Here is a 16,758-nt window from a genome sequence, read left to right as displayed (position 1 = left end):
AAAAATGGTGGATGCGCCGGGCGAACAAGCATTAGTCGCAAAGTTTCTGCGCGAAAGCCTGCAGCTTCAAATTATTGTTATCGAATAACCTTCAATAACGCAGTTTTAGCAAAATGTTTTAGTAAAATTTGGTTCCAATTTCCGTGCTTTTGCCGTACATTTTCCACAACAAACGCTTCCGTAACTCGCTTTATCAGGGATCGATGTTGTTATTTTTGTACAGCAATAAATTTCCCGGATTTAATCAAAATCTTTTCGTTTCCAACCGTTGTATAAAAAAACGATTTTTGAAATCTGCATTTTTTAAACCACTTTCAACATTTTGATGATCAATAAGTACATAAGTACCGTTCACGTTGTTTTGGCACAATGGGAGGCCGTGATTTTTTTTTAATGTTGGTCACACTGTCTAATTTCCGTCACTAAAGTGCCTGACATGCGGACATATCAAAATGAACATAACACGTTGCTGAATTTCCCGCGATGTCCGAGTATTCTTCTATTGCAAACTAGTAAAACTGACAACAATGCACTGACACTGACGCTATTTATAACCTCAAACTTATATACTTATATAACCCAATTTAATAGACAGCTCTTGCCAAAACAACGTGAATGCATTTCACATTTTTATTATTACATGATATCGGGTGATTTTTTAAATTTCACCTCGTAGTAAGCATTGAAGAGTCGATTGTGAACCCACCACTCGTGTAAAAACGTAAGATTTAAACAGCTGATCCGTGATCCGTAACCCGTATAGTGTGACTCTTCAACGCCTACTATGAGGTGAAATTTAAAAAACACCCGATATACAGGGTGTATCCGAATTCGACCGACAAATTTTCAGGGCAGATTATATGATCAAAAATAAGCATAAAACTTTTATTACATATGGGGTCAAAAATGCTTAGTTTGCGAGATAATCGACTAAAAACTTCTACCAGCAACAAAAGGAATCCTGATGAAACGTACAAAAATAAAAAGGAACTAAAATTTCGCCCCCTTGTTCAATGCACAGATAACCCCATAAAATCCAAGGAATTCAGATCGTAATTGTTTTTAGGTTTTTGTTGATTATCTCGCAAACTAAGCGTTTTTGACCCCATATGTATTAAGAGTTTTATGTTTATTTTTGATCGTAGAATGTGCCCTGAAAGTTTGTCTGTCGAATTCGGTTACACCCTGTATGCTTGGTAGTTTTCAATATTGAAAGTAGAATTAAATTAAAAACGTTTTCACTCATTTTCTTCTCCCCAAATTAGATGAAATGCAGAATTTGGAGCAGAGCGTCTGTAAAGGTGACATTTCATTTTGTTATCTATCTGAATGATCTTGTTCTTTAGAAAAAATGCTTTTGAAAAATTTTGTAAAAGTGAATGTATCTTCTCCAATTGAATTACCATAAAATTGAGTCAGTGACGTACGAGTAACATTAGAAATCATCCTACGCGTGGTATAGTTAAATTCAAAACCATTTGCATTGTTCGTTGAAATTAGTTCGTGTAAAAATGTCCGATCTTCCACCCACCAGATGGCATCAGTTAATTCGTCTTCGGTTAATTGAATGTCGCCTTGTTATCGCTGTCGAAATTTATAGCGTAATTATTGTGTTTCCCAGCTTGGCATCAACCGGCGTTGCGTTGAACGCAATAATGCCACACTTGACAGCTCGATTTGCATAGATTCAATAATGCACGGTGTAATCACGGAATTATGCAAGAGCCTCCTAATAATCGTTTATGAAATTTTCGCGAGATCTGCGACGAATGCGAATTAGTCCGGGCCGAAACCTTACCGGAAATCTCATCGTGGAGCAGCGGATCACATCTAATCGCATAAATCCGCATTAAAGAGCAGCCGGTGAGCGCGCCTTTTCAACCAAAAATTCCCCTCGAGATGGAAGTTAATTGAAGGGTGGGTTTTTCGACGCAAAACTCATGCAGATTAAGCGCTGTTTGTTGAGCAACAACGATTCCGTGTGGGCATTAAAAATGGAAAGGTTTTCATTGCTCGAGTTGGGGTGCACAGGTGGTCCTTCGACCATTTAATGGCGCATAAAGCAGAACCCGCGGAGGAAGGTAAACAACCCCGTATGATGTAAAGAAGGTTTTCCATTGAGAAATCATATGCAAATGGAAATATTCCCCCGAGGGTGATATACCTACGGGGTTTTTATGCGTCTGTCTCGCGGTTAGTTCGGTTCGTTTCGCAAATTAGGCACTCTCCGGTTTCAACAATAAATTACACAGAATAGAATCCTTTTGAGATTTGATCTAGTCAGGCATCAACAATAAAAACCAATTAAAATCGGCGACAAAAAGGTGGATTCAAAATTGCTTCCGGTGCAACAGGAAACGCAGTAATTAAAACGGACAAAATGACGATTTATGGACGAGAATACCAGTATAATACGAGGAGATACAAATGTGCACCAAGGCACGATAATTTTTGTGCCAAATTATGAAAAGCACTGGATGCTCGGTGAAAAGTTTATTCGGCGAGCTTCAGCTGAATGTCCAAAGGGGCAGACATTTGTACAAATTACCCTCTTGGCAATTATGTCAAAGTTTATAATAATGCGTCTCCAAAGAGGAAACCTTAAAACATTTTTATAACTTCCTTTTTAACGATCATTTCCATTTAGCAGCTTCACATTTTTCGGGTAGCAACTAGCTTCCCAACTTGAATAAATTATCTGAAGCTTTCGGGGGCTTTGTGAAAAGTTCCAAACAATCTTATGATGGCTTAAAAATTTGTATTCTTTGTAAAATTAATAAACCTTAAAAATCTACTTAATTTGGATTTTTTCAAGCCCGGAATGTTTTCCTACACCGACACGACACATTATAATTTCGTGAAAAACCGGAAGCGCCTTGAATAATTCATAATCCTCCCGTTTTTGCACCACATAAAATTGGTTTTTGGAAAGGGCAATGTGATAGTGCCGTAACCTGTTGTGTAGGGTGTATGTGTTTAATGTGCGGTATTAAGTGTATTAAGGGTACGACCGAGCCTGCGGTGGCCGATGGCGTGTGTGGTAATGAATTCGCAGGCAATGAAGCCATTTCCGGGAATTAGTCGCTATTCTCCGTGGGCAAGCGTGCTCTGTCCGCCCAACTATCTAGAGATATAACTGGAAGAGAGGTAAAATTGTTTAACAGATTAAACCGGAAACCGTTCGATACATGAAAGGCCATAAACGCCTATTTAACAATTTATCGCTCTTTCACTCGACTTTTGCTCGGCCACAAATTTCACTTTTCGCTAAACCCAACTTACGCAAGAAAGCCACACCTATCCCAAACTTTCAAACATATATTCCTGCTTTTCATACGAATTTGCCCTCTTTTCCCATTACAAGATATTTATAATGTACGTATAAAAGAAAATTGTTGTAGTTGACAATTAGGATTTACGACTCGAACCCTTTTCATCCAAGACGCCTACATCATCACCCCAGGCAGCATTTATGTTTACGTAAAAAAGGTTTCTCACAGGAATTTTGTTTTCAAAAGCGGTCGTTGTGCAACACAAAAAATCGTTTTGCCTCCGGTACTAAGCAATATTAAATAATTAAAGCTGTTAAACAGAGGAGTTGGTAAATACATTTAGACAACATAAACGAACAATCTCTCTCTCGGTACGCATTTGAGTCAGATACTATGTTGTAGATTTACTTGACAGTATTGCCCTTTAATTATTATTTTCAAATTTCTAAACGAAAGCCGCAAAAAGAACTCGAAAACTTTCACATTTCATTTTTCGTAGTTTGTATACGTGTCGTAAAACCATTCCAGGTAAAAAAAAAGCAACACACGACACCCCGCGGGGCATACAAGATTTTTTTTACTGTCTGCTCTCAAAGTAAAAAAGCTAATTTGAATTATTTTTGACGTTGGGTTTAATGTTCTCACATTTCGCATATTCCTTGATGTTCCATGTCAATAAATAAAATTTTGTAAACCTCACGTTAAATATTCATTGCGTTATGTTTTTTTTTTTATTTACCCACGTCCCGTGGGGCTTTTTGCAACTTTTTGCGCGTCGTCAGTCATAACAATGTGCATGCACCGTAAGTGATTGTTACGGACCTCAAATCTAGCTAAAAATGACCTACCTTCCAAGTGGGCTTTTAATTCTCACGTAATGAACATTATTTTTTCCCTGGCTATACAGTCTGTCCCAGAACTGCCTCCCCATAGAAAACAGGCATGTGCCGACAGCAAAAGAGACTCCAAGATGACTAAAACCAATTTTCCCTGTAGCTCACAAAACCTAGTTATGAAGTTTTCAATTTCACCAATCCCAGAAGCTCGTCCTCAAGTATTAGTAAAAAATCTAGACAGTAAAAATCATTATTGATGTCGCAACAATCAGCGAAAAGTGTGCTTGGAATATTGATTTCGAAATTCCGGCAACGCAAAATTGCGATCATCCTACCTTGATGGTGCTCACCTCTGATTGGTCAAGTTTAGGATGTCTTTTCTGGATTATCGCTTGAGACAGGACTTTTTTTCTTTAAAATTTAGATTAACACATTTATCTAAATACTCCCTTTTTTCTCTGGGGAGGTAGTTCTGGGGCACCCTGTATAATAAAGAATTTTTACAAATCACAATTTGACTATGTTCTCCTGAGTTCATTTTTTTATAGCAAAAATTAATAGCAGCCTTTGCGTTGCTAAGGCTTTATCTAGTTATTGACAAAAAATCAGTCCAATCGGTGAGAAAATAACGTGTGTTCAAAAAAAAATTGTGGTCATGTGACTGACGCTTGTTTTTGTTTCCGTTAATAACGGCATAGCTTCGTCAGCTGTCAAAATTTTGTGTAACAGGAAGCGTAGAATAAAATGAGCTGAAAACTTCAATTTGTCTTTTATCACAACAAATTAAGGGATGATCAAAGTAAGGTTATGCATCTGAGGAGTTTGTCAACAAAAACGACGACCTACGTTTGGATAAGAAAGACCCACGGCCTGCTTAATCACAAATGTATTTACACCCGTTACATAGACAATGAGAATTATAGAATGTTGCTTTCTACCGAGCGATCATTTAAAAAATAAATCGAGTTTGCTTTGGAGCCTATGCTATAGCATGGGTTACCATAGGTAACACGCCGACTCGATTTATTTTTTAATTGATCGCACCGTATTATAAGAAGAATGAAAAACAAAAACAGTGATGAAGATTTTAATGTCGATGAGGGCGTAAATGTTGCTTCTTTGGAATTATATAAATCTGAAAAAATCATGTCAATTTTACAATTAACATAAATAAATAAAGGTAAATTAATCTAGGGACTTCCATCTAGCATGCTACGGCGGCCAAAAAATTTTAGCCGTCATTTTCTGTCATTTCAAAAAAAAAAATTGTAATCCATGCTTTATTGTCATTATGATTATGATTGGCATTTTTTGGGTGGTAAATTTCAAAACTTGAAATTATTTTGTCATTTTCTACTACACAGAACCTTTACCACAGGTCATCTGTATACTGTCGCGAGCAATAAATTTTGGTCGTCAATGTCATTTCAAAATTTGGTTAGATTGTCACTAATTTAAAAAATTTCCCTGCCTGATTATGCCCACATCAACAAAGTGTCAAAAAATTGAGAAAAAAATGACAATTAATGTCATACAACATGATGATAGGTTATGATATTTGCGACTGTTTTACAATGGAGCATTTTCAATTGCGTCAAAGAATGACCTTGACGACCAAAATTTATTGCTCACGACTGTACGACTGCTCTAATTTTATTCATTCTTGTCGGATTTTTGGAATACATATTTGAGCTTTAAGTAGTTTAAATTGATTCGCAGAATAACAATATGCATATCAAAATGACAAGAATCGAAAGTGGAGTTACGGTTCCTAAAGGTTTATTTACACTTTACGTGAATGTCAAGATAGTGACGGCTAAAATTTTTTGGCCGCCATAGTACATCGTAAATTTGCTTCCCTAGAGAGGTAAATTTACTTCCTTTGATGTTATGGCAACCACAAATCATCCCATAAAATCAACTTAGATCCCTCAAATCTCATTTGGTAGATGTCACTTACTTGACAGTCAAAAAAGAATTCAAATGTCAATATGTGAACCTCAAGTATCAGAAACGAATATTATTTCAGTCTTTTAGATAAGTTCCCTTGAATCATATTTGCAGTTTTAAGGTGTCTGAATTTTAAAAATTATGAGCTTAAAATTGATTTCTTGTAATCACTGGGTTTTGTAGCGACTGAATAATAAAAGAAAATTAAATTATTCGATTTCCTTTTCCGACCTTCTTGTTATCAATACAAAATTTGAACCAGTATGGATTAAGTGTCATGTTCTCTAGATTCGTGTTGACATGTGTCGCCTTATAAAAAGACCAGTCTGAAATTTGATGGTATTTTAAGAAGCAATTTTCGAAAAGCCGAAGCCGACTATCAACAAGTGTTTACGATGTTAAATAAATCTTCAAAAATAATTAACACCAAAAATAAAACTACATGCGACTTGTTAAAAAATCAAACAGTATAATGACTGTTTTTTTAAATTTCAACTGGTGCTTTATCGATCACTTGCTTTTTGTTTTATTAACCTTGCAAGCTATTTAGAAATCTTTGCAAAAATTACGAGTGTGTAATGTAGGAGTGAAAGGTATTTTATCGGCTCATTTTAGCCGTAACAGATTAGATCAAGATCAAGACGGAAGTATCGACGGAAAGGTCAAGAGGAGCACAAGAGTCGAGAGGGTCCACATAACAAATTCCTCTCGTGATAACAATCAAGGGTTAAGGACTAATACGAGTAAGAGATTGGAAAGTGACAGTGACGGAAGTAACAAAAATTACACGGTGTAATCAGCGAGTCAGAAAGTCGGATAAAAAAACCATCAGTAATGATGTAATTTCTTTTAAGAAATTTTGATTGTTCGAGTTAAAGTCAAGGTGAATGCACAATGGAAGTCGTCAGTGTTTGACAATTAGCGCGTCCAGCACTCGACGAGGGTGACAAGTGGGAGGGTGTGCTTCGCCGGAGGTGTCGTGGAGATTAAGAAGCCGTATAAAAAAATTAAAAGAGCTGTAATAAAGCGCGATTAGCACGCCAATATTGACATGTTTGTCGCGGATGTTTGTCGAAAGTAGTGACGTGAAGCGCTGCGACGGTCGTAAACGGCATCGACAATTAAGTCCACGGAGAGGGCGCCAGCGCAATAAACGGCAAAAAATCCGAAAACAATGCATTAAGGGCGAAACAAATCGCCGTTTTATCTCCAATATTGGTCTAAATCGCGACCGGTAATTTACGTGGACGGATATCCGATCGTGGACCGGAAGTACTTAACCGAAAATCGATCGTGTCTTCGTCATTTGTTTCGTTTAAAGTTGCGATTCGCGAATAAATTTCCTCGCTGATAAAGTTCATTGGCCATTAAGGACTAGATCGATGCTATCTACATGTTTGTGTCAAAAACAAGGTATCAAAGCGCGCCCCTGGACCGTCCCCGCACCCCCGGCGACATCCGCCGCCGAGACGAAATATTTCTAGAGTTTGGCCCGAGTTTCCCCTTTACACACACATTTATCAGCTATATTTAGAAAGACCTTTCTCGGCGATATTAGGTTATCGAGATGCGACGCGGTCATACATCTAGGACCATCGTTTTCATTTTTTACTAATTGATCCTTCGATCCTGAGAAGGATGAAATTCGGAACGGGTATTGAACGCGGACACTCCAGCTCGGCCCCATTATCTGCATCTCATCCTGGAACACAAGCGCGCTCACCACCCACGCCCGTGGGAATTCCCGACATTCTTGCACGTAAACAACCCTAATTTCCATGGTTTCTCCAGAAAGTGTTTTTCCACATTTGACTAACACATTTACTAAAGTGTAGGTTTTATACTTTTCACGATTCTTTTATAATCTCTTGTTGGATAAAAAACGGGATACTCGCTTAAATCATGAGGAGTTTACCGCACTGTATGCGCTTCGGGGAATCCCCAATACTCAACAGCCTTTCATTTGAAATACCCCCATCGCGCCTCTAAATTTTCAATATAAAGGCGTACCATGTTTTCAACGATTCCAGATTTTATAGGGGCTTACAAATGGAAACTTTCACCCCGTAGACTTGAAATATTCTAAAGAATTTGAATTTTATCACAGAACATGATGCGTTCGTTGATTCATAGAAATCCCGATTCACTTTTTTGCGATTTCACAACTTTCACGTGTTTACGACGATATTTCTGGGTGCATTTACCAAAAATTCGTTACGAAAGCGAGACTTGCAGAATTTCGAAAAACAGTTCCCCCAAACGAACATGTCATATTTCAACGTCCGCGATACAATCTATTGTGTCCTGAATGGTTGTTTTGAAGGAAAAGAAAACAAACATACGTCCCATTTTACTTTATAATACGGGAAGAATATACGAATGTGGAGGAATGAAATTGAATATCCCGTTTGTATTAAGGAGCCTGCACGCAAGTTCGCGGCGTTTTCTCTGACATTTCGGGCGCAGTTAGACCAAGCGGCAATTTCCTCTGATATTATGAATGATCACACTTCTCACCAAGTAATAATGGAAAACTTTATGATGCTAGGGAAATTGATAATTAGAAGTTTTCAGGATAAGACAGAGAGTCCGATAAAGAGAACACGATCCCCGTCGGAGGCCCAACCGAGCGGAAGATGCGCCCTTTAATAGTGGAAATAACTTGTTTGCAGAGGGGTGCGGCGATTTATTTAGAAAATTCATTTCGTCGGAAGCGGTTGGTAAAGTTTTTTAAAAAACGCATACATACATTCACCCAAATGAATTATTTATGCGCCTTGTTTTACTTTGTTACATAATTCAATGTGAAGGTCGGTTTGACTTGATAACGTCACTGGTGGAAATTAAATTTCATTTTACAATTTCCACTTTGCGCCGATCCTTGGGAAATCGTGTCAGAAAGAAATACGGTTCAGAATGCACTGACAATGATAAATATTGCTCCAGTTCGGAATTCATAAGACGTTCACGTTACAAGAAAATTTTCCTCGCCGACACTGCACTTCGTAATAAACCTACCTACTAAAGGTTCCACGTATTAGTTTATAATTTGCAACAAGTATTTTTAAAGCGATAATTTTTCTTCGACGGTCAACAATAATTTCATCAAAATTTCCATTTAATTAAAAATAACACGCTGGAAGGCAAGCAAAACCAATAACATGCTGGCGGCTCTTGTACAATTTCATTAATTAAAATAATGATCATTATTGATTTAAGAGCCAGTTTGAACTTTACAAAAAATTCCAAAAATATCAAACTTTTTTCGACCGAATAAGTAATAATTACCCCTTTCACATCCGTCTTCTTCTATCATGAATAAAGAAAAATGTTGGTTTTTTGAATGCAAATAAGAACATTTGTAAGCAGGATTACCCCATTTTTTCTCTGAACGAAACTTTCAACCCTACAAGGACAATTGTGTTGTTCTTTATGCATTTATGTTTCTTCCTGTTGTGTAATATTACGTGCCCAGTTTTATTTAACATTGTGCTTCATCACTGTACCTAACAATAACAAATGACATTCAAAAAACATCAAGTGCTGTAAGAACCACAGTATTTGAAAGGAAAAAAAATCACATGCTAATAATAATAATAAAAGCAATTTTATGGTTTTATTCTGTCGTATCATGTGTTACTTCTAGATGTTGGCATTTTCGTTAACAAATCTGTTAAAATTCTGGAAGCCAGGGTGGTTATCTTACGTCAATAAGACCGAAGATATTCGATTGCCAGTTCGTATGACTGGAGGCATTACAATTTGTAACGCATTTCAACAAGTTAACTGTTGCTATACCTGAACAATAAATGGTTAATTATAGATATATAGCATATTATGTTACTGCCGCTTTATATTACAAATAATCTAAATTCAATCTTGCATCATTAACGGCGATCATGTATATTATGTAGTTTGATTTAGTTTTTTTTTTTATATACACATAGGTACACATAATTAAGTAGAAATCGAATGATGCGCGGATAGTTAGGTTTGGCTGCCGAGATTATCCAATTCTTCTTGTGCAGGTTTCGTAAAATGAATTTTTGAAGATAGATCGGTGGATCGAGTTGGTCTTGGTGTTGATGCGGTAGAGAGAGCAAGTGTTTTGTTCGATCGGAGATGACGTATAGGGATAATGATATGATGATATTTGATTCGTCGTGGAAATCTGCGGTGTCGATAATGATGGCATGCCGAGCTTACCGATCTGGGGCACGTCGTACTGGCGTGAGCCTCTGGGCGAACGCAGCATGAGTTGCGAATTGACCGCGACTAGCTGCGGTAGATGTTGTGTCATGTCGACTGTGGCAGGATTCTGTCCGATGGATTGCTGGTCCCGTTTCTGCCAGACGTTGGGCCTTCTGAAGGAGTCCCGCTCCAGGTGCAGCGGCTGCGGAGTGGCCACCACGCACACCCAGAACGCGGCCGCTACCACGGCCCACATAGCCGCATACACTCTCACGCCTTCAGGTTATCATCGCGTCCAACCATCTGAGTTGAACAGAGCTGCGAGCCACTTGTTGACGCGCGTCTGATACGCGAAAGACTCCTCGACCGAGTGGACGTCCTCTTCAGAGAGAGCTGGGTCTGTGCTGTCGGTGGTGATGGCGGCTCGCGACTGCCGGGACGACGGCCGCCGCCGTCGTCGTCTCGACCGAGTCCGCCTACGCGCCGCGCCCCCACCACCGCCTCACAACGCCGCTCCCCATTCAACTCGCACAATTGTCGAAAAGATTACAATATGCATTATTCAAAGGGACCACCGAGGACGACAACACCGCCGACGAGGACGCAGGGCTCCCCCAGATCCGCGGCCAGTCGGAGGGTCGCCGGTGGCGGCGCCGTCGCCGCATCAAGGCCGGAAGGAAAAAAGACCACCTGTTATGCCGATTCCTCCCCATTCATGGATTCTGACACGACGCACGTCACCATCATCATTTTTTGGGGCTGCTCTGGTATTGATTTCTGCCCTAATGACCTCTATTATGCTATTTACAGTAAACACAAAATCGTTCCTCAAATTCCGTCATGGAATAATAGCTCGATATCATCAATACTGGGAATAAATAAATCCGAATGGCGACGAGTGCACACCTGGGCCAGTTCCAAACCCCTCGTTGTCATTACATGCGCAACAAAAGGCTCCCCTAATCAATCATAATTCACAATCGGGGCTTTTTCCTAATTGATACTTCCATCTCGATTTGCATTTTGATACTTCGTCATACGCATCGAAGCACACCACCGTCATACGTCAAATTACATCAACCAAAATATTTTTGCCACAAAATCTGAAAAACCACGTCAAATCATATTATTCATAACTCATAAATTTTTATAAAAAAAATCTCAACCCATGATAAAAAAGCAATTAATCTTGATATATCGCACACACAGAGTATTCTCCATTGCGTTGTTTCTTCTCTTCAAACATTTTAAAATTTTTATGACGTACCTATATTTTAACAATGTATTCGTTTATCTGGAACGCGACTTTTGAAGTAAAACCTTACGCCACCGCAATTCTGAAATGTAGAAAATTGAGAATCACGAATCCAGGAAGTAAATTGGTGCTCGAGGAATTGAAAATTGAGCTTTATGTTGTGGATCTCGTTATGTCGTTGTCGCGTTTATTTATAAACATTTTTGTGTCGTCTCGTGGCCATTGAAATTCAAATGTTGACAGTCCGTCTGTGTCGTCAGACCAAAACAGTGAAAATTCAATATCAATTGGTAAGAATTTCCATGCCCATGGATCTATAAAGCGACCTTCAACCGGTTAGTTAAACCCAAACGATGACGACGGAACCGAAAAAAAGACCACCTGTTTGCCGTCTTGTCCATTCACGGATTCTAGCTGCGCTCACGTCACTTATGTTTTTGGTGGTGGTGTCGTGGTATTGGTTGTAGAGGTGGTGGCTAGGGATATTGATTTCTCACCCCCAACGTCCACTACAATTATTACGGACATATTCTGAACGAAATCACACAAACTAAAGACCTTCCCCTGGTGCACGCGCATTATTCATGAAGAGATCGAAATTATTTCGGACCGCACTTGAATCATTAATTGCGTTAACTGATTACGACTCTAACAGATAGTTAAGGGCCCCCGGTGAGCAGGCGAAACGAATAAATTACAGTAATTTGAAGCAATAAACTTCGCCGTTCATCGATTGTTTTAAAAAAAGATCCCATTAAAAACGAATCAACAATGACGTATTTTTTGGGCGTATAGCAATAAAAATATTGTTGGCGATCTCCCAACCACACGGCGATGTATAAATTACCCTAACAAGGAAAAAATGATAAATAAACTAGACAAGCTTTTTGCCGGTGAAGTCCAGAGAAGGATCACTGAAGGATTAGAGAGATGACTGGCGATGATTCACTTGAAAGTCTACTTCGGAGTCGTCTTTTACATTTGTTATTATGCGATACCTTTCAGATACTGCGCCGAATTAGATGTAGCGTTTCTGTTCATCGTTAATCCCCTGTTTCACCCCTAAAATATGAAGCACATAAAAATTCTAGTCATCATTCGAGCAAAGTATCGAAATTATTCCATTCGAGTCTGTGCCCAGCTCATCACATAATAGGAAGAGAGAGGAGTACAAATGGTGTCTGAAAGTTAATAGGCGTTTAACTCATCTCCGGCTAAAAATAGTCCAGCAGCTAAATTGATTTGTGGTGATTTTATTGCACCCCTCTTTCATTTTATTAAGTTTCACTTTTGTTATTATTTTTTCTAAGAAGCGACGACGTTCACTTAAGGCATCGCGTCAGCTTATCGACAGCTTGGTAAAATCTTTTAAATCGTCTCCTAAATTTTTATTGCGTAGGTATCGAATTGCTCTTTAAATTTGTTATTAAGTTTCCGTTAACAATATCCCCCCTAGTTTTTTGCTCTTGCGTGAAAGCTTCATTTGTAGCCTTTTCCACTAGATAATTACGTTAAAACAAATTAGCATTTATTAGCGGGACGAAGAGAAGTTGAAATTGGAATAAGGATGGATGGATTTTATTTCAGTCATGGTGATGATAAATTATATCTCGCCCACGATTTATTCTTCAAACATGTTTAATTTTAACTAATGAAAATTATTGGATTGGACATGAAAGCTTCTGATTTGAACCCTCTCACCTGGTAATTTTCGTTATGAACGGGTGCTCGACGGCGGAAAATAATTGTACAAACAAATTATTTTGTTAAAGAGCGCTCCTTCGCGATAAAAACCTGTTCTGATTTAAAAAATCTATTTTTGGAACAAACGATTTTCCTCTCTTTACGAAATTGTATTCGATGTTCGCTACCGGCGAATCAGAGTGTGGCTTGACGGTTAGTGTTTGTATAACTAAAATAACTGTCACATTTTCATTATTGTCAATTAGTAACACTTTTTATTGGTATATTGTGTGAGTCAGCTCCAACAAACGTTCTCCGAATTGAACTGAAAATTGTCGCTTGCAAAAGAGTGACTATTACTTTTCGAGAATTTGATGGCCCGAGTGTGCAATTCGGAACTATAAAATTTTATGGAATTAATGAGAACTGCTGCATTATGACTGTTCGTTTTGGTTATGGACAAAAATATCTACTGGGGACGAGCTGACGACGTTCTTGAAAAGATCCTGTAATTAAAGTATGTATAAATAAAATTGTCAAGTTAAACAGATCTGAACAAAAAATGTCCTTTGGAAGAAAACTGGACAGGAAATTTTGTATTCTAAAAGCTTCTGTTAAAAATAAAGTTGGAAAACCTTTTAAAATGCCATTTAAAAATTATTTATATATAATTGAAAAAAAAAGCATTCGTAAAACACGATTTTAAAATTTGTCGGAAAAAGCCGAGGATGTTGGAATACGAATCTCCGCGATTTCGTGATTTTTCGTAAATGTCAAAGGTTACAGGCAGAAGCGGTCTACGCACTGACATTTCGTCTTTGGGATTGTTTCATCGGAGAGGTTAATTTAAATACTGGCGTCTAATAACGCCTTTATTCATGACATCAAAGAACTTCAACGGTGATTTCGTTAACCGGAAAATCATCGCGTACACCAACACTCCTTGTGAAGTTGTTAAGACACCGCCATTGTTTGCTCCTCTCCTAATTCATAACAGCCCTTTGTTGATTTACCGTGTTTAATGAATGTCTGCGCATCAAAGCTGTGAAATTTTCCGATGCACCCGAAGCTGCATCGTTGCAAAAGTCAAAGTTCAAACCTATCGAGCTCCCTGTTTATGCGTGTATTGTGTGTCTGTTGTTAACTAGAACAATGTCACACGTAATGACCGCTTTGAGATGTGTATGTGAGTGGGTGTGTGCGTGACCTTTGCAAAAATCTAACATAACCTGCATCTGGAGTCTGTGCAGGCAAACTTTTAAGGGTTCTGTATGCGAGATAAGACTTAACGATCATAAGCACATCAATTTCCTAAATGTCAACGAGTCATCGCGCCGCCAGCCCGAAACAGGCTAATCCGCGTCCCACAAATAAGAACTTCTTGTGCAACAAGGACGATTTGTCAATGTAGTCGACTCAAAGCCACCCCGTCTTGTCGTTATCGGAGCTTTAAGGACGCCGCTCGCATAATATGCAATACGCGACATAACGAGCAGTTCCGGTCACACCCGGAGCACGTTCGCAGCGTGGGTGCGAGAATTGGGCAAGTTTGCTGAAAATCAGGTGATGGTGACAGGGGCTCGTTACTTGCGATTTCGCCGGCTTTACAACGGATATCTTAGCTGGAGACCCTCCTGTCGGAGGATCCACGCCGGAATCACGAATAGGACCCGGAATTATCACCGTAATCTCGAAGACAATCATAATTTTTGCGTCCCGCTTAATCGGTTAATGGGGCAGCCTGATTGGTTGCCCGATCCTCTATCCGGACGTTATTGTTTCATCTTCAGATGGACTTATAAATAATTATGGGCCAATAGAAACGCCACCGCTTTTTCATTAACAGCACATAATGAAAACGGACTCAAGCGCTCATTAAAAATGAAAGCTTCACGGAGATTGTCCAGAAAATTGTTGTACAGCTTGTTATCTACCTAGATACGTAACTAACCTAGCAATACTTTACCGCAATTATATAATTACATTTATTTAAGAGAGTACAATGTAAGAGAAAGCGTTACCTAACTAAATGTGGCTAAATGTGTAACAAGCAGTAAGAAGAAAAAAGTAATTTGTAAAAAAATTATGCGCTGAATAATTTAGCAGAGAAGAATAATCTTGTTAGAGTTTTTAGAACTAAGGCATAATTGATACTAATCAAATTAGAGCAAAATAATATGTTTCAAAAAAAATATGATTTCGCACGATTGTATTTTTTCATGTAATCACCAGCGTTGTTAATAGATGATGTAAGCTATGGCAACTATGCACGAAAATGTATGTGGCAACTGTGTGGGTGGAGTAAAGTTGACATTAGTATGACATTTCATAAGCGTGCATTTGATTTTTTTTTTATACCATTACACATTGATTTGACAATTTTCAAAATTGCGCGACTATGAACTGTCAAAGAAGTGTCAGGTCTATCCAACCCACACAGTTGCCACATATATTTTCATACATAGTTGCCATACTTATCCACAATCATTTTTAATCACCCAATACAAATTGATCAAAAAGAAAACAAATCAGAGCAGGCACTGCAAATTGTTGGTCATGTCGTAGCGGACTTCTATGTAAACCCTACTTTATAATAAATCATACCTCATGAATTTTAGACATTGGAATTACAATTGTGTATTTTATTATTATTACCTGATAATGGAGAAAATTTATAAAATAAACAAGAACAACATTTTATATTCGTAAAGAATGGGTAATTTACCAGGTTTATTGCCAAATACGACGCCCCTGATAAGCAGATTTTGCGGTGAACTGTCAAAGAAACGTCAATTTTAAAGCAACGGTCGTTAACCTTGAGAAACAGTTTTCGATTTCGGTAAAGTTTACAGACGTTTATGTTCTTGTAATTGTAAGCAACAATTATCCCGGAATAATGGGTTTGACCATTAAAGATAAAGCATTAATTATTATTAATGATTAATCAATCAATAATCGATTTTTCGAGAGGTAGGCAACCAATAAAACGACTGTACAACAAGTATACATATACGTACGATCAAGCTGAGACACATGTTTCGATAAAACGAAAAATGAGATAGCACTCTTCATTGTTTCCTTGTTGATCACCTTGTATTGTTACATGAATGTTGAATTTTTACGTTTTTCGTTAAAAGGACGAACTGATCAAAAGACTAATGAAAATTATTATTAGCAGAAAACAATGAAACGTTTCTTTCCAAGTTAAATCCATCCGCAACTTGTGGCTCTTTTCTAAGAGTAAAATTTAATTCGGGTTTACGATTATTATTATGGGGAGCGTCGAGTTGAACTGTGATATAGAGTTTCACATGTGCTAAAAGCCTCCCATGGCCGAGCAGGGCCATTTTACACTTGCTTTGTTTTGAACGTGCTTCGTACAAATAAGAGCGAGTTCTTTTAAAAACGCCTCGGCTTAAAAGAAATAATTTAGCTACTTTCTTTCGGAGACCTCTTACACGAAAAAGAAACGTTTCTCGTTTATTTATCCTTTATTTACTTGTTGCAGATGTGGTACGAAATTTATTTGTCCTTTACAAAGACTTCTGTTATTGACAGAACAACCAAATGT

The 16,758-nt window shown here is 38.2% G+C and overlaps 1 protein-coding gene across 1 annotated transcript in view; it reads right to left on the bottom strand.

The window, feature by feature from the left end:
- Nucleotides 1-10,675, bottom strand: part of jeb (jelly belly) — a 47,051-nt gene extending 36,376 nt beyond the window's left edge. Inside the window, exon 1 of the mRNA XM_069053333.1 lies at nucleotides 10,265-10,675. Within this exon, the coding sequence (XP_068909434.1) occupies nucleotides 10,265-10,505 (241 nt within the window). The 5' untranslated portion in view covers nucleotides 10,506-10,675. The remainder of the gene's footprint in view (nucleotides 1-10,264) is intronic.
- Nucleotides 10,676-16,758: the final 6,083 nt, after the last annotated feature.

This window comes from Tenebrio molitor, chromosome 7 (genome assembly GCF_963966145.1).
Source record: "Tenebrio molitor chromosome 7, icTenMoli1.1, whole genome shotgun sequence".
NCBI classification, from domain to species: domain Eukaryota; kingdom Metazoa; phylum Arthropoda; class Insecta; order Coleoptera; family Tenebrionidae; genus Tenebrio; species Tenebrio molitor.
The sequence above is the reverse complement of the archived record's forward strand: the minus strand, read 5'-3'. Positions and strand labels throughout refer to the sequence as shown.